This window comes from Alexandromys fortis, unplaced genomic scaffold (genome assembly GCF_014885135.2).
Source record: "Alexandromys fortis isolate MF-2015 unplaced genomic scaffold, M_Fortis_MF-2015_v1.1 scaffold_122, whole genome shotgun sequence".
Taxonomy (NCBI): Eukaryota; Metazoa; Chordata; class Mammalia; order Rodentia; family Cricetidae; genus Alexandromys; species Alexandromys fortis.
The window spans coordinates 1,443,687-1,471,296 of NW_026068004.1; the positions used below are offsets into that span (position 1 = coordinate 1,443,687).

Consider the following 27,610-nt stretch of genomic DNA (forward strand, 5'->3'; position numbering starts at 1 on the left):
ATAGGGGACTTATAAGGGATCAGGTGGGCTTCAAATGCAGCAATAAGGGGTGAACTGTATCATGGCTGTGCCGATGGCTCAGTGGGGAAAAGTGCTTGTCATGACCTGATTCAGTCCCTGGAACCACATAAATGTGGAAAGAAACTAATCCCAGGAAATTTCTATGTAGAAATATCGTTCAGTTCATGATTTACTTTATTGGTCATTTGATTTTGATAGGTCTGTATTAGCGCTTTTCCTCTAAAGAATTTTGTTTTTTTTTTCTTTTTTTTTTACTCTAAAGAATTTTGAAACAATGATGAAGAATATTTCTTTCATCTTGTGTTTTTTTTTTTCTCAGTGTCTCTTATCTCAAGAAGGGTTAAATTTTGAGTAAAAGACAAACACATATATTAAAAGCCTAAGATGAACAGAGTTAATCCCAGCAACTAGGAGACAAAGGCAGACAAGATCTCTCTGAGTTGGGGACCAGGGTAGTTTGCATAGCAAGTTCTAGGACCGCCTGGACTTCAGAGTGAGATCCTGTTTCCAAAGGCAAAAAGCAAAACTCTTTAAAAATAATAATAATAATGACTAGCTTCTCTGTTTACATTTAAAACAGAAAGTCCTTCTCTGCCCTTACACCATTTTGCTGTTCACAACCAACAGGTCACAAGACAAGTGGCACAGTGCAAGTGTGCAAAAAGATTTCAGGTGGAACAGATTGGAGAGAATAAATACCGGGTAAGGAAGAGAAAACAAACCCACCATCTGTGGAGGTCATTTCCTCCTGTGTCATCCTACCTTTTCACTCCTGGTGCCTCCAGAGGCCTGGAACCCGTGGGCATTCATTCTTAGGTGTCCAGTTTCATGCCCTGTGTAATTTCATCTGAAAAGTTACCATTTTCCAGGGAGACTATAGTTTATATTTGACAAGATAGAAAACATTTAGCCTGGCGGTGGTGGCGCACACTTTTAACCCCAGCACTTGAGAAGCAGAGATAGGAGGATCTCTGTGAGTTCAAGGCCAGCCTGGTCTACAAGTGTTAGTTCCAGGACAGGCTCCAAAACTACAGAGAAACCCTGTCTTGGAAAAAAAAAAAAAAAAAAAAAAAAACTTAACATTTTAGAGCTCGCATTCTCACTGCTGACCTAGGTCTTCAGGGGAGTGAGGATAAGGGACCTTGGGAAATAGTTTTATCAAGACTCATGAAGCAGAGCCTGGTAATCTGCCTGTTCCCACACAAGTTGGGAGGCAAAGGCAAAAGGATCATTGTAAATTTAAGGTCAACTCTACATAGTAAGTTCCAGCTCCTCACATCTATATCACAAAATTACCTCAAATTTTTTTTAAGTAGGGATGAGGAGCTGGAGATGGTTCAGCATGTAAAGGTACTTGCCACCAAGTTCAACCTGAGTTCAAGTCCTAGGATCCACATGGTAAAAGGAGAAGCATACACCCAAAAAAATGTCCTCTGATGTGTTTTTGCACATACACATTTTCCTTTGTTCTAATTTTTTCACTTAAAAAAGAAAGAGTGGTTGCTTTATACCTAAGAACTGGTCATTGCAAACATAAGTGCTCCCACGCTCCTGGAAGACGATGTGTGTTCCTGTGCTGAGCTGGGCCACAGCTGCGACCCACATGCACTGAGGAGCCAGTCTCCTTCTCTGGAAAGACTTGTTAGGAATGGCCAGAAGAAGCAGTAAAGTATACTTGTGTCTTAGCTTCTCTTGGGACTAGAGTCAGGGGTGTAGTAAAGACCTAAACCAGGTCTCCTTAACAGTGTTGTGTCTGCATGTGTGCCTGTAGGCCAGAAGAGGGCAACAGATTTCATTACAGATGGTTGTGAGCCACCATGTGGTTGCTGGGAATTGAACTCAGGACCTCTGGAAGAACAACAGGTCTCCTTAACTGTTCATCAGCTTGTCAAGGAGCCCTAAAATTTCAGGAAAAAAAATTATAGTTAGCAAAGAAGACTTAGATGGCAATCTTCAGTTGAAAACACAGGAAGATCCAGGTTCCATTAGGAACTCAAAAATGTCCTCAGAGGCTAAAGCTGTAGCTCAAGAGGAAAGTGCTTGCACAGCATGTACAAAACCCTGGGCTCACCTGGGGTTGGGATGTCCTGAGTGCACCAAGTTCATGCTGTTTTTAGCTGAAGAGGGCAGGTAGCTCTGCCTCTTACCCAGCCCAGAGCACTTAGTAAGCTCTATCTTCAATCTTGGGTTTTGTTTTCTTGTGTTTATTTTTGTTGTTTTGTTCGGAGTTATTACCAGTGAGTAAAATGGATTGACAAAAGAAGCACAAGATGGAGAGCGCAGGCTTTAGTTGTAAAGTCTTTTCTTGTCGATGCTCAGTAAGAATGTGGTCAGTGTGTACTTAGATTAGTAATGTGATAAAGTTGCTGTGTCTTAGTGTTAACTTGACAAAAATGTTCTCTTTTTCCCCTGCATCCTTTACTCTTACTGTCTATAGTTCTTCCTCGGCAATCAGGTACAGTGTGCCTTGCAATGTCCTTCTTGGTGGATGTGGTCTTTGTAGCTGATGCTGCCTGTTCTTTGCTGTGGGGAAAGGACATAATCTTCTGGAAGCATGCCTGGGTCACATCTGGTTATCTTACCAAGTGGAGAAACTGCTAACAAAGCTATCACAAAGCTGTCATCAGCAAAAAGATACAATTTTATATTTTTTTAAAAATGAATTTTGCCATTCCAAATTAGGCTGGCTAAAAACAATGATATTGTGCTGAACTGAGTTATTACTATTATGACTCAGGAAATCAAGGCTCTGATAACATCCATTCCACCTGTAAAGAGCCTGGACTTACACTTCTGTATTTGGGGTCAGAGTACCATTGGCTTAGTTCTGATTCATTACCAGTCTTTTAATACAAATTGTCTAATGTATACTTGAGTGAAAAAGTTCTGAGGGTATCTTAATATTATCTAAGTACTAACTTAATAGTTACGGGTCTTTATATTTACATTGTAAAATACAAATTATAATTTATAATGTGGAAAACGTAGTTGACTTCTGCCCAAATGAAATGAGTTCAAATTAGATTTTCACAAAGTTTTGAAAGTCTTGACTCCACTTGGCAACTCTAACCTCTGAGATTTCTTTGTGGGTTCTCGGGTGCTGTCTCTCAGACGTGAAAGAAAGCTGCATGAATGAAATCTGACAGGAAGTGAGAAACACTAAGAGTTCATTTGAAGTCCTAAATCACTGTTAAATAAATTACTACAATAATCACTAACTACAGTAATATTCTGGGCCAGTGGGAAGAACAAAGACTAGAAAAATATAAGATTGAGAACAGTCAAGTTGGTTTTAAATAAATCCTCATGAGCTGGGCATAATATCTTCCTTATAACTGTAAAAACCTAGCTCCTTGGGAGGCAAGTTTGAAGCTAGCTTTGGAAAGTTGACCGGTCCCTGTTTCAAATTTTGAAAATAAAAATAAAAAACTAATAGTGTATCTCAGTGATAGAACATTTGCCTTACACGTCCTCAAGAGTCTGTCCCCGATGCTACAACTAGTTAATAATAATTACAGTCGAGCACCCAGCATGCGTGCTTCTGATGACTGCACCTATTAGATAGGGTCCCTTTGATGGCACACTGACACCTACTCTACTACTCCATTACCTGGGGAGGATTGGGTGAGTCGCTCTAATATTGTGAGCAGAATTAGGAAGTCTGTTTTATACATGTTGTACTGGAAGCCTCAAAGGTTGCATGCCACGCTCACACAGCTGATATCATAAGAACTTAATTTCCAGTGAGAGAAGGAAACAGTGACTGGCAAGATTCTGCCTGAGTTCTCTATGGCTCTTCCCCAGCCTTGTTCTGCAGGCCTCTAGAGCTATATAGCCCCCCCACTCCCTGGAGTGTTTAGTAATTCTAACAAATTAGAATCTTTCCAACAGCTTTGGGGAGATACTAAGGAAAGGCAACCTTGAGGGGTAACAAACTGGAGGGTTTAGTATTTCCAGACCATCCCTTCCCTTTGACTCTGGGAGCCACACAGGTGCTCATCCTTTCAGTCCTCACTTATTCAGAGAAAACCCAAAATAGCTCAGGTTACTAATGGCACATCAGGCCTGTTCCCTCAAAGGTAGGGAATAGCTTCCTTTCCAGAAAGGGTCTTTTTCCTTACAGCTGTGAGAAGTGCTGATCTGCTCCACCATGTGTCACTCTGACCTTTGTGTAAACATTTAAGTGCTGTGGGAGACAAACGCTGTAAGCATTTGTTTTTGGAGTAAATGGCTGGGGAGGGAAGAGAAAGCATTTTCCAAGCGTCTTCCTGTGTACGTAGTGTACCTGAGCCAGAGCAGCAGAGGAATGCAGAGATAACCAGTAGCCACTGTTTATTATTACCGAGGAGGGTGGCTGTGTGTCCTCCTCAAACGTCCTTTCTTGCAATTTCAGTTTTTCTCCCTGTTTCAAAATCCCAGTTAAGAAGTTAAGTCCTTCTTTTTACTTACCTGCCCCAAACAGTCTCTTTAATAGCCTTAGGAATTCTATTTCTTTGACTTTTGGTCTGGTGTTTGTTTTTAAATCCTAGTATGCTTTTTTTTTTTTTTTTTTTTGTGCTTCATTTTGGGAAAAGGTGGTTTGTACACTGGGAAGCTCCAAATATTATAAGGTAGAACCGGGAAGTAGGAGATTAGGAGACAATAAAAAGCCCGTCTTACCTTTTTCTAAGGTCCAGAATGATTATTGAACACTGTTTCTAATCATGATAAGAGATTAAAATTTCTGTTTCTTCAACTAAATTTTAATTCCATCTAATCATTCAGCTTGAAAACTTTTTCTCCTGGTGACATCACAATCAGAGTTCATACAGGGTTTACTTCTGAGAACCGGATGAACAGAAACCAAACTTCTTCCTAAGCTTGTAATGAGGATGCTTTGCGAGAGTCTTTTTAATGCTTGACTTAGTATTTGCTGCCATCCATTTAACTTTCCAGCACACTGTATTCAGAAGTTGATCCCCATTCTTTAAAGAAATAAACAGTGTGGGGTGCTCCCTTCGGCAGAACCTTCAGAAGAATCCAAGTGAGCAAATGGATGTCCTTCTTGCCTCCTTTACCTGTGGTACAGGAGCCAGGATGTAGCCATCTGGCGCTAATTTTATCCCAGTGGAAGGATATCATGACAGTGGCTCATAGGTAGTCTTTCTGGTTTTCTGTTCGCTGACCTTTTTCTGACAATGTAAAAATGCAAAATTGAGTTCTAAATTCTTCCCCAACTGCCACATCATTCCTGTCTGAATACAGTCTGCTTTTGGGAGTGTGGGGGGACTATAAATCTACACTGAGGTGCTTCTGTTAACTGAATTTCCCCTTGATTCCAGTTTGGGGATTCTCAGCAGTTGCGGCTGGTCCGTATTCTGCGCAGCACTGTGATGGTCCGTGTTGGTGGAGGATGGATGGCCTTGGATGAGTTCTTAGTGAAAAACGATCCCTGCCGAGGTAAGGAAGCGCCCCACATTACATGGAAGTATATATGATCAACCTGTACTGATTTTCTGGGAAGCATTGATGGTGGGTCTTTCTGATTTTTGTCTTGTTATTAAGGTGTCTGATATTGTATCATCCAGCCCGGATTAGAACCCGGAGTTTCAGGTAGAAAGACCTGAAGAAGCTAAAGCTGTCAGAAAGAACACAGGAATGAGAATTAAGGATTTGTTGGTATCCAAGCTTTCATATTTGTGAGGTGGCAGCAGGAGATAAAAAGTGTTGAAAGTCATCCTCAGGTTCATAGCAAGTTCAAAGCCAGCCTGAGCTAGAATGACACCCTGTCTCCAAAACAGAAAAAGAATCTATTGGTTTTTACCTATTTATGTTTGTGACATTAGCACTAACCTAGAGGGAAGCCTTGTGTACACTTTAGGGTTCTTCTTAAAGCCTCTGATCTCCAGTTTATAATTCTGTGACTGAGACTCAGAACCCCTCCCATGCAGAGGACTGGTGACCATCCTTAATGGGGGGGAAGAAGCTAAAGGACATAATGCCTGCAGCCCCACAGACGGTTGCCTAAACCAGACAGGAAAAGACAACCACCCCCAGGCAAAAGAAAATGGGAACTTAGCTTGAGCAGCTGGTAGTCACAGCTGCAGCAAGGGGACAAATGGCCAGATCCCAGCTGCTACATCCTGCCCAGCCACGTCGTCTCCTTTTTCCTGTTAGAACTGCATGTGGGTACACAGGAGCCCCAGCTCTCTGTCTTCCTTGACTGGTTTCTGTGTTTCCTGCTCTGTCTCTGTCTTTGTGTTTACATCTTTTTTATTCCAGTTCATCATCCCGGAAGTAAAATAAAGCGTTCTGATTCCAGCTCTTCGATTTCCAGTCAGTCTCCCATAGGTTGGCTTTTTTATGCTTTGTCCCTCTTCACCTGTCCTTTGAGAATGGCTTTGCTTCCAAAACTGTAACATCTCTTGGCTCTCTGATGTCCACTGCCTTGGCTATCTCTAATGAGATGGTATCCACAGAATTTAATACTATTTACTAAATACCTCTACATTAAGAATAAGTAAATAAAAATAAATAAATATCTCTACATAAGTACTTTACAAATAAAAACACAATTGCATCTCATATTCATCATATGAGGTGTAGATTCTGTTATCTCCATTTTATAGAGTAGGAGCTTGAGGTGTGGAAATTTTAAGTAACTTAAGGGCCAGCCAGGCTTTGAGCAGTGGTCCTGACCACCACCCTATTCTCTTGCATGTCCCCTGCGTGTATGGTTGGTCCAGCCTGTGCAATTAGGTTATTAAAGCTTATTCATAAACTAAGCAAAAATAAATGTTTGCAGTACAGTTACATAACTTCTTTGGGAGTAGTTTTTAGTCATTCTGAAAGATTTAGAGAAACCTATAGGGTATGGTTCTCACATGAGTATATGAGTATCTATAAATTTCTTCTCTTTAATTCATTCTGCATTTACTCCAGCAAGCCAGAATAATAGCTGGGGAGTAAATGATTGCTCAGAAGTTTTTAAATTTGAGTTTTATTTAGTTTTAGTATTTAATTTTATCATGAACCAGTGTCCTTGATTTAAGAATCTTTTCACTGTTTTAAATGAGGAACAACATACACATCTTTTTAACCTTATCTCTGTAAAACAACAAAACAGTGTTCTCTAAATCTACCATGGTCCCATTTTTTTTCCCATCGTGTAAAAAGTTAGGCTAAGCAACAGCGGCGCTGCATGTGGCGTTTATAACCCCTGGTTGCCTGTTTGCTGCCTGCTCTGTTCACAAGCTGCCGGCTGGAAGAATACTGCCTGCTTGATCTTCCTCAGTAAAAATCGGAAACCCAAGGACATTTGGGAGGGCAGTCTAGTAGCTATTTTCTGTGGGAACTAGTGGCCCTCTTCTTCATCTTTCAGAGCAAAGGTAAGACATTCCAGGTCTCTAAGAATGCCACCTTGCAGCTTGGCAATCAACTTCTGTCCGTTGACTGAAATAGAACTTACCAGCAGCTTTCAGTAGCTGCCATCAGTGGGCAAAATCTTGTCCTGTCAGAACAGTGCTAGAAGGCAATGCCCAAGGGCTAGAGGGCCTGGCAGGAAGCTGGAGGGACAGGAACATCAAGACGATAAGTTACTTGCTGGGCTGGTAGTATTTGCTGTAATTCCAGTATTTAAGGCGGAAGAAGAAGGATCAAGAATGGTAGCCTGAGCTACATAGTAAGACCCTTCATCAAAAAATAGAGTGGATAAGGACTTATCCAGGGCTTCTATAGGGCCAACTGCTATTGTAGTCTTTGTGCCTGTGAACTATAGAAGACATACTGAGGACATCATAGAATAAGTGACAAGATTATTAATCCCAAATCTTTTGTTACTTCTTTTACATAGCTACTGAAATGATCAACAATCTCAAATCATGTGTTGGTTTAGCCAAATTTAAAAAAAAATCATATTCCACTAAAGATGGGTTTGCTGTTTATACAGTTTTCTGATACTGCCATAGTGGGTCTTGTTTGTCTTTGTGCAAAGATCATACATAAGGCTTTGGGTGGAGATAAAAACAGTGCTTCTAGGTCTAGTGAGATGAGATGGCTCAGCAGATAAAGGCACTTGATGCCAAGCTTGATGACTGGACCCACATAGTGAAAGGAGAAAACTGACCCCAAAGTGTTCCTCCCACTTACACACGCACACTGTGCCGTTTTTCTGCTTCTAGAAACCGGTACACCTGTGCCTAATGTACTGTGTATGTTTTAAAGGGTTAGCTGTTACTTCCCTCAGGTAGTAAAGATCTAGAAATCATTTATGGAGATTTTAAAAGGTGGTTTTCAGGACTGGAGAAATGGCTGGGTCAGCAGTTAAGAGCATATAATGCCCTTTTAGAGGATCAGAGTTCAGTTCCTGCCCACATTAGGAGACTTACAACTGCCTATAAGTCAAGCTTCAGAGGATCTAATGCCCTCTTCTGTCTTCTGTGAGCTCCTGCATTCATGTGCACACAGACATTCTCAGTCTCGTTCCCTCCCTCCCTCCATCTCTCTCTCTCTCTCTCTCTCTCTCTCTCTCTCTCTCTCTCTCTCTCTCTCTCTCTCTCTCTCTCTCTCTCTCTCTCTCTCTCTCTCACACACACACACACACACACACACACACACACACTAAAAAGTAAAAATAAGGAGCTAGAGATCCGGCTCTGCAGCTGGAGTTAACTCTTACAGAGGACACAGCGTTTTCAGTTCCCAGAACTCATCTGATGGCTCTGTTTCTAGGGGATTCCCCTCTTCTGACCTCCACAGTCATTAGACACACATGGTACCTATACGTATATGCAGACAAGGCACTTGTACTCATCCTAAAAATACTTGGCTTAGAACTTTGTGTGTGGGTGTGCACACATGTGCAAGTGTGCGCCCATTGAACCAGAGTTTAATTAGGGTCACTGAAGGAGCATAGAGAACAAGTGGTTACACCTCTGAAGAAAATGTCTCCCCCTCCCCCAGAAAGGCTACTTGTATAAATTTATCCTTAGGAAGTGTCAGAATACGTACAAAAATATTTTAGAAGCAGTATTTTTAAAACTTAACAAACTAGAAATGTAGCATTTAACCAGTAAAGTGACCTATATGATGAAATTATACCTTGAAGTTAGGTGGAATTTAACATGAGAGCCACAGGAAATGGAGGTATGGTCCTGATGTGTTTGCATTAAAAGTATGTATACAGTTGCTCAGAGAAATGAAGATATGCCAGTATGTTAATCATAATGTGCCTGCTATAGGTCGTAAGAATGAGCAACTTTTGTTTTTGTCAGAGAAAGGGTGCAGGTGTGCTAAAGCTTGTAAAAACCAAAGGCTGGCATTGGGATATCTCACTAAACCCGGAGCTTTCTGTTTGGACTAGGCTGACTACCCAGTGAGCCCCCAGGATCTGCTTACCCCTCTCCCTAGCTCTGGAGTTACAGGTGCACACCTCCATACCTGGTGTTTACATGGCTTCTGGAGCTCCAAGGAGGTCTTGTTATGAGTAGACCTTTACCCAGCAAATGCCATGGAGATAAGCTGATGTGGGTGATGCCTTAAAGAGAATGGCCAGGAATGTCATGGAGGCAGGGAAAGAGAATAGCTAACAAACAGGCTACCTCTGCTGTGACTTAACCAGTCTTTAGTGAGATAAAGATGCTTCTGAAAATCGAGTGTAGTATTGCATGTGGTAATACTGTATAAATTGTAGTGTGGGGAGGAATATAATCTTATCACTCCGTTACTATAGATTGTCCTCTTTATTGTATGTTTGGTGAGATGGAATTTTGCTCCATTTGCTCAAGCTAGTCTCAAACTCATGGGCTGAAGCATCTTCCCTGCCTCAGTCTATGAAGTACTCGTTCATGCCACCACCTGCCTATTGCCTTTTCTAAAACATTTTAAATGTGGCTGTCCCTAACTAGTTACCATTCCCAAGGCTTCCTCTCGTATCCTCTGATGATTTTTTTTTCTTCCCTCAAGCAGTATGTTTAGAAGGGAACTATTAAATGTTTATTCAATTAGGAATCCTACTGCCTGCTAAATAGGTATAATATAGTCTTAAAATGAACCGTCTAGAGTAGACAAGCAGGTCCAGGGTTACTACAGGGCATTGTCCAGTGAGGAATCAAAGGCTCTTTTCAGGAGGAAGTATTTCTTTTAAATTAGCGGTGTCTTTAACACCAACATTTGTTCTGACTGCATCTGTATTTGAAGGTCTGTCTCACAGCTCCAGAAGACCCCGAGGGAGCACCGGTTAGCCTTCTCTACTGTCCCGAGTCTTCCTGCAGTTCCTCTCCTGCTGCAGTCGCTCTTCCAGCTTCCTGCTGCTCTCAGCTTCTTACCTAGCGGATTCTCACCCGCAGTTTTGTGCACGGTCTTGGTCTTTCTCTCTCCTTACATGTTTACTTCTTAAATAATCTGTCCTCATCTTTACTGTCCTGGCTTCCTGGACCCCTTTCATTAGGATTGTTATTGACAGAATTCAAATGGAAGAGTCTTGATGCCACTTTTCTCCACTATATCATTACCATATGTCTTGCAAAAATTCAGCAAAAAGTACACATGTCTATGAGAGAGAAAACAGGAGTTTGATTAAGGTCAGAGGCTTGTGTCCTATTGCATCTGTATCTCCTTGGCAGCTACAGTTTGCTTACCCCAGGGGATAGCAGCAAAGCCAGATGATGACAGCAGAGTGGGTGGTCCTCTGTTGATAGGCTTGCTCGTTAGAGCAAGCTAAGATCTTAGCCCGTGTATCTGCTGTGGGTCAGAACATGACAAAGCTGTTTTTAAAGAATCCATAGGTGGCATAAAACCTATGCATACCCTACTGTTATCGTGGGGTCAAGCAGCTGTATGACTATCCAAGATACCTTTTTAAGATAATTGACTATATGCATGTATGTGTGTTTGTTTTCTTTTTAGCACGAGGCAGAACTAACATAGAGCTTCGAGAAAAATTCATCCTGCCAGAAGGGGCATCCCAGGGAATGACTCCATTCCGATCACGGGGTCGAAGGTCCAAGCCATCTTCCCGAGCAGCTTCTCCTACTCGCTCCAGCTCAAGTGCTAGTCAGAGTAATCACAGCTGCACGTCCATGCCTTCTTCTCCAGCCACCCCAGCCAGCGGGACCAAGGTGTGTGCTGGCCTCCTTTGTGCTGTCCTTTCCCATTCCCACCTTGGTAGATGTTCATTGATGGGCAGCCCCTGAGAAGACTAGCAAGGAAAAGAACATAAAAACGTAGAGCAACTCTGCCCAAAACCCCACAGTGCACAGATCGCCACCCTTGAGGGATTTTGTAAAATGTACATTCAGGCTGGTTATATCAGAAATGATTCTTCCATCTTACTCCCATTTTGAGTTGGAGCTTGTCCAGAGTTAGGTCACTGGTTTGGAAAGTCTAGGTACTGTCTGTGCAGCTGGAGCTGACAGATGAGCTTGTTGGTACAGCCAGCTATAGGTGAAGAATACCTTTCTACCTGCTCCATCTCGGCCTATTGGACTTCCGTGTATTTTATTTGTTTCTGTTTCTTTAAAATTTAGTGTCGTTGTCCCCCTCCCCCAATTTACTCCCTTTTCTGTTCGATTTTTCATTGTTCCCGCCCTTCCCTTTGGATTTCCATTCCACAGACTCCACTTCAGCTCTCTCGCTGTTATGACAAACCCTGGTTGGTAAACAGTAAAGCTGGCACGCATGTCAGGGACAGCCATTGTCCTGACCTCCAGCTCCTCAGCCCTGAGGTAGAGTATGGCTTTGCTGAGTGGGACACGGTCATGAAGAGGCCCTCACTCATGCCAAGAACCAGCCCAGCTCTTTTTCCTGACATGAGGCCAAAGTCTCTTCCATCTTTGGGGTGCTTGCTGACACAGCTGATTGATCAAGTTGGCCAAGTGTTTTCAGGAGTTTCTAACTCGGATTCACAAAATTGGAGATGAGTAAGAGATGCCTAAAACAAGATTGCTTGGCAGTTTATAAGTTCTTAAGCATAACATTTGTTCAGGATGACAGTCATTCCTGGCTGTTTGTTTGTTGACAGTACTTGTAATTAGGTCTCTTGAAATCTCCAAATGTCAGCTACATAGACGAGTTATAAACACCTGAAAGTAAACCACAGCGCATGTTCATCAATGTTCTATGTGTTTAGAACAGGAGAATGATTTGCAAGACCCCTCCCTAGGGTGGTTGGTGCTGCCACATGGGTCCAAGGCATGGGTGCTATCTACTCCAGTCAAGCACAGTTTCCCTACAAGTGGCCACTGCTCTGGGGCTCCAGTTCCACCTTCTTGGTTCCTTGGCTTAGGTAGCTTTGATTTAAATACACATACCAACAGTTAAGCATGTTCACATAGAGCCATTAAAATACCTGAACACTTTTGGAGGAAGAGTGTTTGAGAACCAAAACATGGGTAGGTGTTGTAGCACACACCTATAATCCCAGCACTTGGAAGGCTGAGGCCGTAGGTCTGATGTCAAAGCCCATGTGGACCATGTATTGAGAGCCTGCCTCTAAAGAGGGAAAGAAGAAAGCTGAATCAAAACCTGGGCAGGGAGGCTGTGCACTGGCAGCATATTTTGCATCTCTCAGCCCCTGCAGAGAATGTTGGGCTCTAACCCTCCAAGCACGGTGCCATCTTTGGTTGAGCACAGAAGCCAGGGCCGTGAATGAACAGCCGCTTGTGGACTTATCCCACTCCCAGGTCAAACTCCAGCTGAGAACTTGTGGTCTCAACTTAAGATCCGGCTGACTGCCCGAGAACCTAAGATTTAGCTTGCCCTTGCTTTTTCCCTCTGGATTTCCAGCTCCGTTGAAATCCCAAATGTGGAAAGTGTCAGTGTTGCTCATGACACAGACTCCATAGGACTCTGAGATGGCCCTTTTTGTCTTATCTTACAATATAACCCTTCATTGCAAGTTCTCTGTGGCCAGGCCAGGCCCTAAATTAGAACACCAGTCCAGAAGCGCCAGATCTGTGAGCTCCAGGCAGCAGTGCTCAGGAAGGATAGCTCTTGGAACTGGTGCTGCTCCTCCTGGTGGCCAGGAGAGTTCCTGCTTGAGTATCAATCACTTCCTGTCGCTTTTGCTTTTCCTTTGTGAAGAAATTCAACCTGCACAATGAGATGGGGTGTTTTACTCTCTTATCTATATAAGCATCTTAAAGGTTCTGGAAAACAATTTACCCAACTTACTTCAAGGAAAAAACTGGAATTGTATACCATGTCATAGTAATATTTAAAACAGACTTTAAAATGTTCTTTTTAAAACAGTATGATATTTTTAAAAATCACATAAAGAAATGCAGCAAAGCAGCAGTTATAAGATGCAGCTCTTATTCAGGTTAGGATTATTCAGCAAGGTGGGATGGAGTCCTTTTTAGCCACATAGTTGTAGGTGCAAAGATGTGAAAGTACGTCAATGAAACAAAAGCTTCTGCTTTTATGGAACTAATGCTTTAATGTGGGACAAAGAGGCCATGAGCAGATATGTACGTCAGGTGTGAAAATGCTGTCCTTAAAAGCAGAAACACAGAAGTGGAAGAAAGCTTCGACCCTGTCAACATAGCCCTGAGGTACATGGTCTAAGCCATGCGTGTGTTTGGAGAGGAAGGTTATTGTACAGTAAGTGTGGGCTCAGTTAAGAACAAGGGGACGAGACCTCCCAGGATATAGGGCAAATAACAGGGAGGCCCAGACAGCTAAGATGGCTGAACCAGAAGGGTGTGTGATAGAAATGGAGAGACCGGACCCATCCCTCATCTCCTGAGGGTCTCGTGAAGAGATCTTGACATCTGTTGCGTGTGCTGATGGCAGGTGGCTGTTGCTTGGATTGCTGCCTCAGCACCCTGGGACACAGGCTATTCGAGTTTCTCTTCTTGTTACCCAGCATTCACTTGTAGCTGTGATGTCTTACTAATTGAAGATCTCACATTTCTAGGGAGATTGATCAGCAGGATAACAGCACTGAAAGGCCGCCATTCCTAGGGAATAGCAGGCATTAGAAGACACTCCGAAGGTTTTAATTGGACCTCGAAACCTCTTCTTGAGAATATTTTTTTAAAAATCTATGATCTAGGGCATTTTGTGAATTGATCTTTGTTTTCCTGGACTTTTAATTTGCTTTTTCAAATGGTTGTCTATAAAGAGACTTTTAAATAGACAATATAATTGCATACTTATCAAGGATTTTATCAAGTAAATATGACCTTTTATTTTGAAGGTTATTCCATCGACGGGCAGCAAGCTGAAACGGCCAACACCAACTTTCCATTCTAGCCGGACATCCCTTGCTGGCGACACCAGCAATAGCTCTTCTCCAGCTTCCACAGGTGCCAAAACTAACCGGGCAGGTAAGTACCCACCATACCCAGGGCTGAGGATGGGAGGAGTAGCCCAGCTGCTTTGAATTGGGCAATGTCAGCCTCTCAGGAGCCAGTGTTAGGATGAGCCCTTGATGTCCTGCCCAGAAAGACACTTGCACTCTTTGGGCAGCCATTGCTTTTCTTGTCAGTGCAGCCAACTCTGACCTCCTACACTCAACACTGGAGCTAATGCAAACTGTTAGCAACTTTCCCAGGGTGCTGTGTTTTTATGACTGCTAGTGAACTGGGGAAGTGGAAGCTGGCTGACTGCATTTCCTCCTGGGAACCTAAAAATTGACCTCTTAGTTCTCCACCTGCACCTCCGTTTGCCATCTGCTCACATATGCTGCAACCTCATCCTTCACCTCCCTGAGCCACGGTGACCGAGCAGCTTTGCTTTCTGCTGCTCAGGGTGACAGGGAGCCTCACAAACCAGACCGAGCTCACTGCCTGCTGTGCTGATGAAGTGTGGGTCCGGAATGGCATGGTTTCCCCCAAGGCCACTCAGCAAATCAAGTGCTATTAGCAGCAACCTCTTGGCCTCCGGTCACTTGTGTTTTCATAGCATGCCTTCTCCATTAAATCCCCTGCTTAACTCTTCCATTCCAGACCCTAAAAAGTCCGCCAGCCGTCCTGGGAGTCGGGCCGGAAGCCGGGCCGGGAGTCGAGCCAGCAGCCGGAGAGGAAGTGATGCCTCTGACTTTGACCTTCTAGAGACTCAGTCAGCTTGTTCAGACACTTCTGAGAGCAGCGCTGCAGGGGGCCAGGGCAGCTCCAGAAGAGGGCTCACCAAACCTTCCAAAATTCCAACCATGTCTAAGAAGACCACCACTGCCTCCCCCAGGACTCCGGGTCCCAAGCGATAACACTGTACAAGCACCCCATACCACTATCCACTTTGAATCCTGCTCCATACATTGGGTGTATATTTATTCTGAACGGGAGAAGTTATATTGTTAAAATTGTAAAAGAAAAATTGTGTTATGAAGCTGCCTTATTTTTTTTTCCTTTTTGTAAGTTACTATTTTCATGTGAATATTTATGTAGATAAAATTTGCCTCCTGGTAACCCTGTAATGGATGGGGCCCAGAGATGAAATATTTGAGGAAAACAAAAGGTCAAGACGTAAATGTGTATTAAAAAGAAAAGCCTAAATAGGGTTCATGTGGCGCAGGGTTGTAAACCTGCTTTATCTTTTAGGAGTATTCCTAAATGCATCTTTATAAACTTAACTTGCTATATCAGCAAGATAAATTATATTAAAAAATAAGAATTCCGCAATGTTTAAGGAACTCTTCTTTTTAAATCACAGACACCTCAATTAGCAAGAACTAAGGAGAGGGCACTTAAGATTGCATTTCCATTCTACTGTCATGGAATTTTAGCTGAAGAGACAGAACCTCGTCTAGATAGCTTTTGCATATGACACAGCAAAGAGCTCATTGCAATACTGTCTTAAAGTAAAGTCTCAGTACTGGGTGTTAAAGGCACATAGCTGCTAGGATTCAGGGGTAAAAGGAAACTTCAGAACATTGGGGTTTTAAACTGATTTGTAACAACTGTCCAGCCTAGCCATCAGTAACTCCTGTGCTCACCAGGCCCCAGGCCCTGGTGAGGGAGACTCCTTGGTGGCACTGTGAATTACAGATTTGTTTATCTGCTTTTTTCTTTCTTTCTTTTTTCTTTTCTTTTCTTGCTATTTATTTAATACGATCAACCTCCCACAAACTGAGGAATGAATTCCATAAGACTATTTTGAAATGTGGACCTAAGACAAACACTTGCTCATCCTTTGACGGAGTTCACCAGCACACCTGTTCACCAGTCCCGTTTGCTTCCGTCTTTTTGTGTGTAATAAAGTCAGCTGACCAAGTGACCATGAAGGGGGGCTGTCTGGGGCTCCTATTTTTTAGCTGCTGTTCCTTGTCAGCTCGGACCATGTTGCTGTGTGATTATCTCAATTGGTTTTAATTGAGGCAGAAATTGAAGCTCTACCAATGAACTGTTTAAAAACAAGACACACTTTTGTATTAAAATTGCTTGCGGTAACAAATGTTTTGTAATTCCTGGCTTTATTCTGAACCACTACTTTATATTTAAATGTTACCCCTAAGGCATAAAAATGTTGTAGTACTTATTCAACAAGAGTTTTCTTGATGAAAAAAAAATCATAGAACTCATTACTTTTTTCTTTGTTTTATCCTTGTTAATTTTAACAAGGCACCGAGTGAGTGGGATGTTTTCTCAAAGCTATGTAGGGACACTGTCCACGTATGGAGTGGGCAAACTTCCCACAGTAGGATGACACTCCTGTGACCTGATGGAACTTCACAAGCCTGAGTAGTGACCCTGCTAACCTGAGACCGCTGTTGAGGATGGACACAAGTGGACACACAGGGCTGTGGCACAGAAAGAACTTGATTCTGCTGAACTAGCTGATCGGTTGGCACCATAAAGAGCTGATTGCAGGGTGGGTGATCATAGACTGGCCCACCCCTTCCCACAGTGGCCAGATGATAACATGTCGCCTGGTGCTCACCTAGACAGAGTTGCAGTTATATAAATCCTTCACTATTTGAATTTACTAGTTTGCCCACATGGTCCACAGTGGACAAGGACAAGGAATAGCCACTCTGGCCCTCGTGCTGGTTTCCAGACTCGTGAAGGAAGAAAACACTACCTGACTATTGGGGAAGATGGGTCAGGTGAAGTTGAGCCCACTGGATGTCTGCTCTCGGTCCCGGAAGGCAGCCCATTCAGATCCCTTTGTTTTCTAGATGGAGAAGCAAGTGTATTCAGGACACTGGTGTGAAGCCTGGTGGATGCTTCTGGGGACGAGTCTTGGGCTCCTGTGTTAGTGTGATGCCTCTGCTCCTTCCAGTCCTTAGCTGGCCCTGGCATGACTACAACCAGCTACTGACTTGAATAATGAGGGGTTCAAACTCAGATCTGTGTTCTTACCCTTCAGGCCACATGCCCCTCTTAAATTCTAGAATTTGGCAAAGTTGTAAATGCATGTTTGCCAAAGCTATGTGAGGTCACATGTTCAGACTGAAGGAAATACATAGCCTGGTGTGTTCCACACTTACTCCTTTCATGGAATTGGATGACCTGAAAGCTGTCGGCCTGGGTTTGGAGAGTGGGCTCAGTCATTAAGAGCATTTGCTACCCTTGGAGAAGACTTGGTTCAGTTCTCAGCATGCATATAGTGGCATACAAGTCCAGCTGCAGGGAATCTTCTGGTTTCCATGGATACCTGTGCATAACAGGCACATACACACATACTACATGTACTCATAATCTTCTGGGGCTGAAGAGAAGCTAGGATCATTTATTGCTCTTCCAAAGAACCTGGGTTTGTTCCCAGAACCCTTATCAGGCTGTCTTTGTAGGCATCTGCACTCACATGTACACATGTACATACCTACATGTGACACACAGACCTATTCATTTTGGTTTTTTGTTTGTTTGTTTTTGTTTTTGTTTTTGTTTTTTTTTGGATTTTCGAGACAGGGTTTCTCCGTAGCTTTTGGTTCCTGTCCTGGAACTAGCTCTTCTAGACCAGGCTGGCCTCGAACTCACAGAGATCCGCCTGCCTCTGCCTCCTGAGTGCTGGGATTAAAGGCATGCGCCACCACCACCCAGCTCTCATTTTGGTTTTGAGACAAGGTCCTACTATATAGTCTTGGCTGTCATGGAACTCACTAGGTAGACCATGCTGGTCTTGCGTTGCCTCTGCCTCCCAAGTGCTGGGGTTAAAGTCATATGCCACAACCAGCTTTACATACACGTAATTTAAATAGATTTGTTTTTAGTTTAAAATCTTTTTCTTAAAAAGCTGTTGGAATTTAGTGTAAGATAGTGTTTTCATCCTAATTGGCTTCTGCCTCCTGATGCCCAGCAGCATCCCCTCCAGGGTAGACTGTCTGCTCTTACTATCTTTCCAGGAGACTTAGGTTCTAAGTATTCAATGAAGCTCAGCTGGCCTGTAGGGTGGGGAGTACTTGGAGAGGTGGCTCAGGGCTTAAGAGCATATACTGTTCTGGCAGGTCTTGAACTACGTTCCTAGTACCCACATAGGATAAGGAATTCAATGTTTTAGCTTCTAAGGACATAGGCACTCATGTGTGCGTGCACACAACTAAATCTTAAAAACAATACCGGAAACTGGCCGGTGATGGTGCATGCCTTCAATCCCAGCAAAGGCAGACAGATTTCTGTGAGTTTCAGGCCACCTTGGTATAAAACACTAGTGCCAGGACAGCCAAGGCTGCACAGAAAAACCCTGGAGGGAGGGAGGGAGGGAGGGAGGGAGGGAGGGAGGGAGGGAGGGAGGAGAGAGAGAGAGAGAGAGAGAGAGAGAGAGAGAGTGAATAACCCAAAAAGGGGGGGGGCTCAGTAGTACCACAGAAAGCTTATTTCCATTAAACAGGGAGCTGTGTAAGGCATGGGAAATAGACAAGAAAGAGGCTTAAAATTCTGCAGAGGTTGACAAGGTGAATCAGCAGGAAAGGTGCTGGCCACACATGCCTGAAGACCTACTCCCTTTAATCCCCAGAACCCACAAAAAGGTTGGAAACGGCTTCCACAAAATCATCCTCTAACCTCTACACGAGCCTCTTCCCCATAATAACAGTTCTGAGATGTGATTTTAAAAAAAAAATACATGTTTGATGGCCAGTGAGAGGGTTCAGCAAACAAAGGTGCTTTCCACCAAGGCTAAAGACCTGAGCTCAATCAGAGCCCACACAGTAAGAGAAGACCAGCTATTCCCACAAGTTGTTTTCTGACCACACACAGCACACACATGCATGTTGCACACACATTCGACATAAATGATACAATTTTTGTGCCTGCTGAAGCTTTACATCGACAGCTAACGTTTATGGGATGCTTGCCAGCATTCCATACATTACAGAGAACTTGACGCTAGATAGTTCTCACTACACATCCCAATTCTATGATCCTGAGTTCCCCCCCCTAAGGATAAAGTTGAGTATCTTAGCAAAATCACAGTCGGCAGGTGAGCCAGAAAGTCCACACTTTGATGCTACCTTCTCGAAGAAACTTGAACCACCTTAGACTTTCTGCTGTTCTGGGATTCCACTGAGGAATCCTTCTCTTCCCAGCATCCCGGCTCTACCCTTTCAGAACTGTCACCAGCTCCTCTGGAGGAGGAACAGCTTTTATTCTGCCTTTGAAATTACCATGTTCACAGATGGTCAGCCCTGCTATATATAGTGGGAACTACTCAAAGGTGGAGTCTTGGGTCAGAGCCCAGTAGAGCAGCCCACCATGACTGTTAAACCGAATTTTTAGTGGAGGCTGTTGAGTGGCTGGCTAAACCCTGTTTCAGTTTACAAGAAGTAGGTAGCTAGCTCCTAAGCTGAGATAAATGACCCCCCCCACCCGCCCACCCAAGAACCAGTCCCAGGCTGGGCTGTATGTAGTAAATAGCCTGACAGTCTAGCCTTGCCTAGAATGAATGCAAGCTGAGGCTTACAGGTGGGTGGAAGGTTCTTGGTGGTATGGTGTGGCCTTTGGTGCAGAGGGCACCCAGAGTTGAGAGGGGACCAGGGGGGGAACTGTGGGTAGGAGACTCAAGCTCCTGAACAAAAATAATATGGAGAACATCTCACTGCCTTCTCCAGTTGCCAAGCCCTGTGGATTCAGCCTCTCACTTCACCCCGTCATATTAGAGACCCATTGTCAGTCCCTCCTCTATTACTACATCTGTCTCCAACCTCAGCCCCTGTCTTGTCTCCCCGCCACCCACACGCCCCTCAACATTCTAGTTCTAACCTCAGTGTGGGCAGCTTCAAAGGCTACTTGGCAGCATCGTCCTTAGAAAGCCAGCACTTTCCCCTTTTCTCCCTTCTTTCCATTCCCCTCACTCTCCTCCTCCTTGTTCTGCTTGCTTTTGTTTGGAGACAAGGTCTGACTGTGGAGCTGTGAAGCCAGCCCTAGCCTTCTGGAACCGCATAAACGATTCCCGCCTTGAGTTCGCAGTGATCTTCCTGATTCCCCCGCCATTCTTTATCTTTATGGGGACTTTGAAGTAATATGGAAATTGGGCTGTTGGATAAAAGACAGGCTGTGGATGATTACTTGAAGAATTCAGCTGATTCTTGAAACTTGAAACAAGGCTGGAGAGATGGCTTGGCAGTTAAAAGCACTTGACTGCTCTTCAGAGGACCTGGGTTCGGTTCCCAGAGCAGCAGGTGGCTCACAACAGGCTGTAACTCCAGTTCCAGGGGATCCACTGCCCTCTTCTGACCTCAGAAGAGAGGACACTGTACACAGGAAGTACACACATTTTAGAACAAACTTTTGAAAGGATCGCCTCAGCATATTTTGGTGACCATTATACAGTTATTTGGATTTTTACTTTGAATCCACACTGGAGAATTCATAACTGGCCCAAATCCACAGGTAGCACCCACCGCCTGCAGGGCTCTGTATGGTCTCTCCCCTGGAGCCCCTTTCAGCTCTTCAGTTCCTCTGTTTTGTGACCAGAGGTAAGGCACTTAACCTCTGTGTGCCTCAGTTTCCCCATCTGTTAAAAAGAAAGGTTCTGCGGGGCGCGGCAACGCATGTCTTAATCCCAGAGGCAGGCATGTGCAGGCATATCTCTGAGTTTGAGGCCAGACTGGTCTACAGGGCAAGTTCCAGGTCAGCCAAGACTACATAGTGAGAACCTACCGGGGGAAAAAAAAAAAGAAAAGAAAAGAAAAGAAAGAAGGAAGGGAGGGAGGGAGAAAGGAAGAGAGGGAGGGAGGGAAGGAGGGAGGGAGGGAGGGAGGGAGGGAGGGAGGGAGGGAGGGAGAGAGGGAGAGAGGGAGAAAGGGAGAGAGGAAGCGAGAGAGGGAGGAAGGAATGAACGAAGGAAAGACCACTGTGTGCTCCGTAATGGTGTGTGAACACTAAGAATAGGCCTGGAAGCTCTGCTACCTGCCATTATGACACTCCCAGCCTCGACACAGTCATTCCCTTTGCAGGGCACTTTCCTCCCACTGACTTCCGTCCTTCCTGGTCAATTCCTTTCAGTGACACTTTCAGAGCGCTTTGGAGCCTTTACAACCTAGAGGCAACGCTATAGCAGCAGTCAGGAGAGGCCCGAGTGCAGAGAGCCCTGTAAGTCAGAAAGTTTTCCTGGGGTTCCTTTCTTGCAAGCAGCTGGCGGCTGTCACAAATGAGGAGCTAAGCAAAGGTGTGTCCCCTTTGGGAGGCTCCAGAGGCCATCCATGTGGGATCATCAACGGGATACGCCAGGTGGAGAAGGAGCCTGGCACTCGAGGAGTAGCGGGGACTGGGCCCTGGCAGCTGAGGGCAACGGAATGTGCCCCACCTTCCCGCACGGCTGGCACCAGCCCAGCCCAGACGGCCGGAACTATGTGTCTGGGCTCCTTCTATGTCGCTATGTGGAGGAGAAGGGCGACCCGGCGGGTCCCACGGCTGCCCGGGAATTCAGGATCTCGCCCGCCCCAGGGCGCAGGTGCCTGCTTCAGAGACCCCGACGTCTCCACAAGGAGCCCGGCGTGCGCCCCGGAAGCTGGATGGGGACCCAGGACACCCTTGAAGGCCTCTCCCCAGCCCGCCCACTACTTACCTCGGGGTCGCACCAGGCTCTCCCACCACTGCACCTCAGTTGCAGCGAAGACGCCGGACCGGAGTCTGCCCAGGCTCGGACACGCCCCCGAGGCCCCATTGGTTGGCCCGGGCAGGGGCGGGGCCGAGGAAGCTCTCTCCGGCTCGTGAGGCCACGGGAGGTCCAGCTCCGGACACTCGAGGGTCTGCGCTTCGGGAGCCCAAGTTTCTCTGCGGGACCTACAGGCTTAGCGACCGGCTGCCGAGCGCGTGGTGCGCGACCGCCGCAGAACTCCCGCGACAGCTGCGAACTCAGGGGACCCGCTGCACCGTCCGGTCCTCGCCGTCGGGGCGTCGCTCCCGGGCCCTGCCGGCCGCGAGTGGATGCGCGTACGCTGAGCGTCCGAGATGGCCGTGCGACCGGGGCCGCTCTGGTTGCTGGGCCTGGCTCTGTGCGCCCTGGGCGGCGGCCACTGCCCGCGTCCCCCCCACACCTGTCCCCAGCGTCGCCTAGGAGCGCGCGAGCGCCGAGACATGCAGCGAGAGATCCTGGCGGTGCTCGGGCTGCCTGGGCGGCCCCGACCCCGTGTACCACCCGCCGCCTCCCGGCAGCCAGCATCCGCGCCCCTCTTCATGTTGGACCTGTATCACGCCATGGCCGATGACGACGACGGCGGGCCCCCACAGCCTCACTTGGGTCGCGCTGACCTGGTCATGAGCTTCGTCAATATGGGTGAGTTTGTGGAGGGCCCCTCATGGCAGCAGTCTCCATGCGGAGTGGGCATGACCGCCTATCTGGGGATGATGCTCTCTGGTAGTGCAAGGCCCCCCTGGGACAGAGAGTCAAGGTGCAACAGCACCACTGGGCTGTAGGCGACTGTAGGGATCAGGGCTGTAAGGTCTGAGGGCTATCGCAGATTCCCAGGGTGTTTGCCCACCAAGGCGGGCAGGAGTGGGAATCTGGTGATGCCCAGGTCCCCTAGGCCCAGGAAGACAGCTGGTCCTGGGAATGCTGATGAGTAAACAGAGGGCTATGGTACTGTCCCTGTGATAAACGCAGTCCAGAAGAGAGGGGCAAAGTTCAGTGTGGAAACCTGTGGTCATATCATCAGAGTGACCAGAGCTGACCCACACGCCCTGACGGCAGGTTCTTTCCGTGTAGCAGGAAGCGGGTGGGTGGGGTGCACTGTCAGGAGGTGGAGTGGACAGACTCAGACCGTGACTGTAGTTTTGTGGGACTGGGCCCGAATATCTGGACCTTGGTCTGGCACAGGGTGAGTGTTCAGGCCAGTGAACGATTCAAGAGGCAGTTGTGGGTCTATTCTCCCAAAGTGTGGTTCTTCCTTTTTCCATGTATCTCAAGACCTCAGGGCCACCAGTCTTTTGTTTGTTAATTTACGTGTATGAGTGTTTTGCCTACATCTCTGTCTATGTACCACATTTTTGCCTGGTGCTGGAAGGGGTCAGAAGAGGTCATCAGATCCTCTGGAACTGGAGTTACAGACAGTTATGGACAGCTGTGTGCGTGTTGAAAAATCAAATACAGGTCTTCTGAAAGAGCAGCAATCAGTGGTCTTAACTCCTGAGCCATCTCCCCAGCTACATGCCCGCCTTTAAAAAATATTTTTCTTCTATGCATATGAGGTTTTGCCTTTGTGTATGCATGTGTACCAAGTGCATGCAGTGCCTCATGGGGGCAGGAGAGAGTGTCAGAGCCTCTGGGACTGGAGTGAAAGTCCTGAGCAGCAGGTGCCCTTAACTACTGAGCCTCTATCTCTCCAGCCCCTACCTCTAATAGTCTGAAAGGTACTTTTCCAGAATTCCTTTTCATCACAGCTGGTCGGGTCCCCACCTGCTTTGCTGATGTTTGTGGTGGGTGGGGGCCTAGGCAGACACAAGGCCTGGGTGGGTCTGAATAACCTCCAAGGTCACCACACACACACACACACACACACACACACACACACACACACCTGCATGGCAGCAGAGCTTGTCCAGGTAAATAGCTACAGTCTCTACTCCCATTGCCCAGGGATGGGCAGGGAGACCCAGAGAGGCAGTGACTGCCTTGAAAGAGTTCAGCGTTCAGTGCTCATGTTGGCGATATTCCCTCCAAGATGGGGAGAGCTTTTGATAGGATGGGCAGAGGAACACAGGGGACTGGACAGCAGGGTGTGTGTCCTCAGGCACTTGTTTTCCTGCCAGAAGGCAGGAAGAAAAGACACCCAAACCTCTTTCCCACCCGGAGCTGGTGGTGGCAGAGGTAGGAAGGCAGCTATTTAGCCAATAGCCCAGCTCTAAGGAGGCACTGCAGCCAATGGGCTCCAGATACGGCCTTTCTGTTTAGAGGGCAGGGTGGGAATTTAGGATGGACCGTATGTGGGGCTGTAACTGCCTCTCCATCCTTAGGACAGGCTGACCCAGGGCTTAGGACTAAGAACTAAGGATAGAGTTGCCCAAGAATGTCCCCAGAGAAGCTGCCGATTGGAATGAATCACCACCCAGCCCGTGTTCTGCACCCCACCCCCATCCTCTGATCAAAACACGAACAGCTCTGGAGGGAGCTGTTGCTGTGAATAGAGCAGGACCTGCTGCTGCTGCTGCTGCTGCTGCAGTGCAACTTTAGGGAAGTCCCTTGTCTCTGAGCCTAACACCTGTCCCTTTAAATGGGACTCCTTGGCCAGGCATGATGACACACAACTTTCATCCCAGCACCCCAGAGGCAGAGGCAGGAGGATCTCTATGAGTTCCAGGGCAGCCAGCCAGGGCTGTATAGTGAGACCTTGTCTGAAAAGTAAATGAATAAATGTGACCCCCTAGTGACCTGTCCTCAAGGTTGTATGACTGACTGACAAGTGAGCAGGAGCGGAAAAGCAGCTTCCCTTCACTTAAGAGTGTGAACTGGGTCACTGTCGCTCCCCAGGGTGATCAGGAGCCAGGCCACTGCCGACCCCCAGGGTGGTCAGGAGCCAGGCCACTGCCGACCCCCAGGGTGGTCAGGAGCCAGGCCACTGCCGACCCCCAGCCCTTCCAGTTGCAGCTCAGCTGTGCAAAGAAAGCAAGAAAATATGTATGGCTGAGTGTGGTGCATTATATATAGCTCTAACCCTAACACTCAGGAGGCTGGGGCGGGAGGACTGCCCGGGCTAAATCGCAGGTAAAGCCATCCAGAGCATCAGAGTAACCACAGGCCCTAGTGAAAGAAAGACAGTGGGAGACGGGAGAGGAGAGATGGGAAGGAGGAAGGGGAAGAGAGGGAAGGAGGGAAATCAACCCCATGTGTCTGTGTCTCATGCATACTGAAACCTGGAAATAGATTCTAAAAGCCAACCAAAGGTTGTGTGTCCTGTGTTTCAAAGAAAAGTTATCCTTTGACCCTTACGTCCTTCTATTTCTCATTTGGTTGGGGCAAGAGCACGAGGCCATCCAGTTTCATGGTCCCAGAGAGGATAAGTAGCAGGGCCAGGGACACACAGCATTTAGGCCACACCCATGATGATGGTTTCTAAATCCTGTTTCCCCACCAACCACTGCCTGTAGGATCTGTGGAATTAACAGCAGGTCCTTGCTGAGTGCAGACTCACTGTGAGTGACCTACACTGGCCACGGCAGTAAACTCTCCCAGCTAGAGTGATCTTGTTTGTTTATTTGAGACAGAGCCTCACTATGTAGCTGTGGCTGTTCTGGAATTCCCTATGTAGACCAGCCTGGCCCTCAATTGACAGAGCTCCTCCTGCCTCTGCCTCCCTGGTGCTGGGATTAAAGGTGTGCGCCATTATGCTCATCTTAGAATGATTGCTTACCTGCTGAGTACCAGGCCCCATGTATCACACACGTACTGATGTCTTCTGTTGGCAAGCCCAGGTCTGAGCCTGAAGGTCAGGGTCCTGGAACCAGCATCCCAGGATGGCAATGTCTGTGACCCTGTGGGGCAGCGTGACAGCAGACTCCTGTCCCTGGTGTCCCTGTGCTCGGAGAAGGGAGAGCCCCAAGCTAAGTTGGTACTCTCAGCACCGGACCCGACTCTTGTCCCCTCCCGATCCACCCTCAGTCCCTGCTGGTTTCTGCCATGCGTCCTCCCTTCTGTGGGCCTCTGTTTCTGTCCGTGTCTGCTGTGATAGCATCAGAAAAACGAGGTGCCTCCAAGCCCTGAACCTTGCTTCTGTTTCTTTGGCACCTGCTGGCTTCACAGCTCCATTCCTGGGCGGGGTAGCCTCAGGTCCTCCTGTCCTTCCCAAGGGTGAAAGGAGGCGGGAAGGACGTCACGTCTGTAAACAGGCAGGCAGCTCTGTTCTGGATGGGGAAACTGAGGCACAACTATCACCAACAGGCAGAGCCCAGCAGGACCACATGGAGCCATCTGCACATGCATCAGCCCCTTTCCCAGCCCAGGAGTTTTTCTTCCCGAGACCTCAGATGGCTGAGGGCAGGAGCAGCAATGAACTATGGGGACCAGATCTGAGGGCACGAGAGACCAGGCCTTGGTCCCGCTCTGTCCCTGCCAGCCGTGTGACCTTGAGGGTGACACCTTCTCACCACTGACCTCGGGGTCACTTCCTGGCAAATTGAACCAGGTCCTCTGGAAAAGCAGTCAGTGCTTTTAATCGCCGAGCCACCTCTCCAGCCCCAGAGCTACTCATCTTTAAGGGGCTTCCGGGGCCGAGTGAGAAGACAGCAGCACTGACCACGCAGCCAGACCTCCACATCTGTCCCCGCATTTGCATGCACAGTGCTGGCTCAGGCGAGCGAGGCTCAGAGAAGTTCCTCCGCACTCTGCGCTGTGCCCCCATACAGCTGCCATCCACACAAGTTTCCCATGCTCATTTACATAAAATTCAGACCATCCACAATCAGATAACGAGTTCCTCTGGGAACCCTACTTCTATCAACCAGTCCCCCTAGGCAACTTCTGGGATTCCTGTCACCCGAGTCTTTTGGCCTCTTTCTAAGCTTCACAGACATGGGATCATGCAGTACGCCACCTTTTAACCCACTCCACGAATTTCTCTGAGAGCCACCCACGTTCCTGTTTCTATCATTCTTCAGAGTTGCATCAATGGTCCAAGACCATCTTTGTTTTCTTTTTCTTAATGGATATTTGGTTCTTTTGGGAGGGTTTTGAGTAAAACTGTTCTATGACTATAGTTCCAGGTACTTGGATACCTGAGGCTGGAGCATTCTGAGTTCAAAATGAGCCTGGGAAACTTACTGAGGCCCTGTCTCAAAGAAGGGAAGAAAAAAAGAGAGAGAGGAAGAAAGGAAGGAAGGGGAGGAGGAAGGAGGGAGGGAGGAAAGAAGGAAGAGAGAGAGAGAGAGAGAGAGAGAGAGAGAGAGAGAGAGAGAGAGAGAGAGAGAGAGAACCAGGGCTGGAGAGATGGCTTAGGGTATAGGGAGATTGCTGCTGTCCCAGAGAACCTGATTTGGTTTTCAGCACACATGTCAGCATGTCAGCCTGTTTACAACCCCCAGTTACTCCAGCTGTAAGGGATCTAATTACCTCTGGCCTCTGAGAGCACCTGCACTCCAGGGCATGTACCCACAGACAGACAGACATGCATACATACAATTATAAGTAATAAAAATAAATCTTTTTTAAAAAGAAAAGAAAAAAGAGACAAGGGTCAGTGGTGGAGCCCTTGTGTTAGGCCTGAGTTTATTCTCCAGTACCAAAAAAAAAAAAAAAA

General features: G+C 46.6%; 2 protein-coding genes across 12 annotated transcripts in view; both read left to right on the top strand.

Moving 5' to 3' along the window:
- The window catches only part of Macf1 (microtubule actin crosslinking factor 1), a 329,723-nt gene extending 313,331 nt beyond the window's left edge, over positions 1 to 16,392 (top strand). For 8 of the 11 annotated variants that reach the window (XM_050161305.1, XM_050161307.1, XM_050161311.1 and 5 more), the window contains 7 exons: positions 649 to 723; positions 2,459 to 2,476; positions 5,343 to 5,460; positions 10,906 to 11,117; positions 11,613 to 11,723; positions 14,198 to 14,327; positions 14,949 to 16,392. In XM_050161305.1, coding sequence (XP_050017262.1) covers positions 649 to 723; positions 2,459 to 2,476; positions 5,343 to 5,460; positions 10,906 to 11,117; positions 11,613 to 11,723; positions 14,198 to 14,327; positions 14,949 to 15,205 — 921 coding nt within the window. In that variant the 3' untranslated portion in view covers positions 15,206 to 16,392. The remainder of the gene's footprint in view (positions 1 to 648; positions 724 to 2,458; positions 2,477 to 5,342; positions 5,461 to 10,905; positions 11,118 to 11,612; positions 11,724 to 14,197; positions 14,328 to 14,948) is intronic. The other 3 variants (XM_050161313.1, XM_050161314.1, XM_050161315.1) reach the window with 1 other exon arrangement.
- Positions 16,393 to 22,122: 5,730 nt separating this feature from the next.
- Positions 22,123 to 27,610, top strand: part of Bmp8a (bone morphogenetic protein 8a) — a 30,831-nt gene continuing 25,343 nt past the window's right edge. Inside the window, exon 1 of the mRNA XM_050161188.1 lies at positions 22,123 to 22,659. Within this exon, the coding sequence (XP_050017145.1) occupies positions 22,335 to 22,659 (325 nt within the window). The 5' untranslated portion in view covers positions 22,123 to 22,334. The remainder of the gene's footprint in view (positions 22,660 to 27,610) is intronic.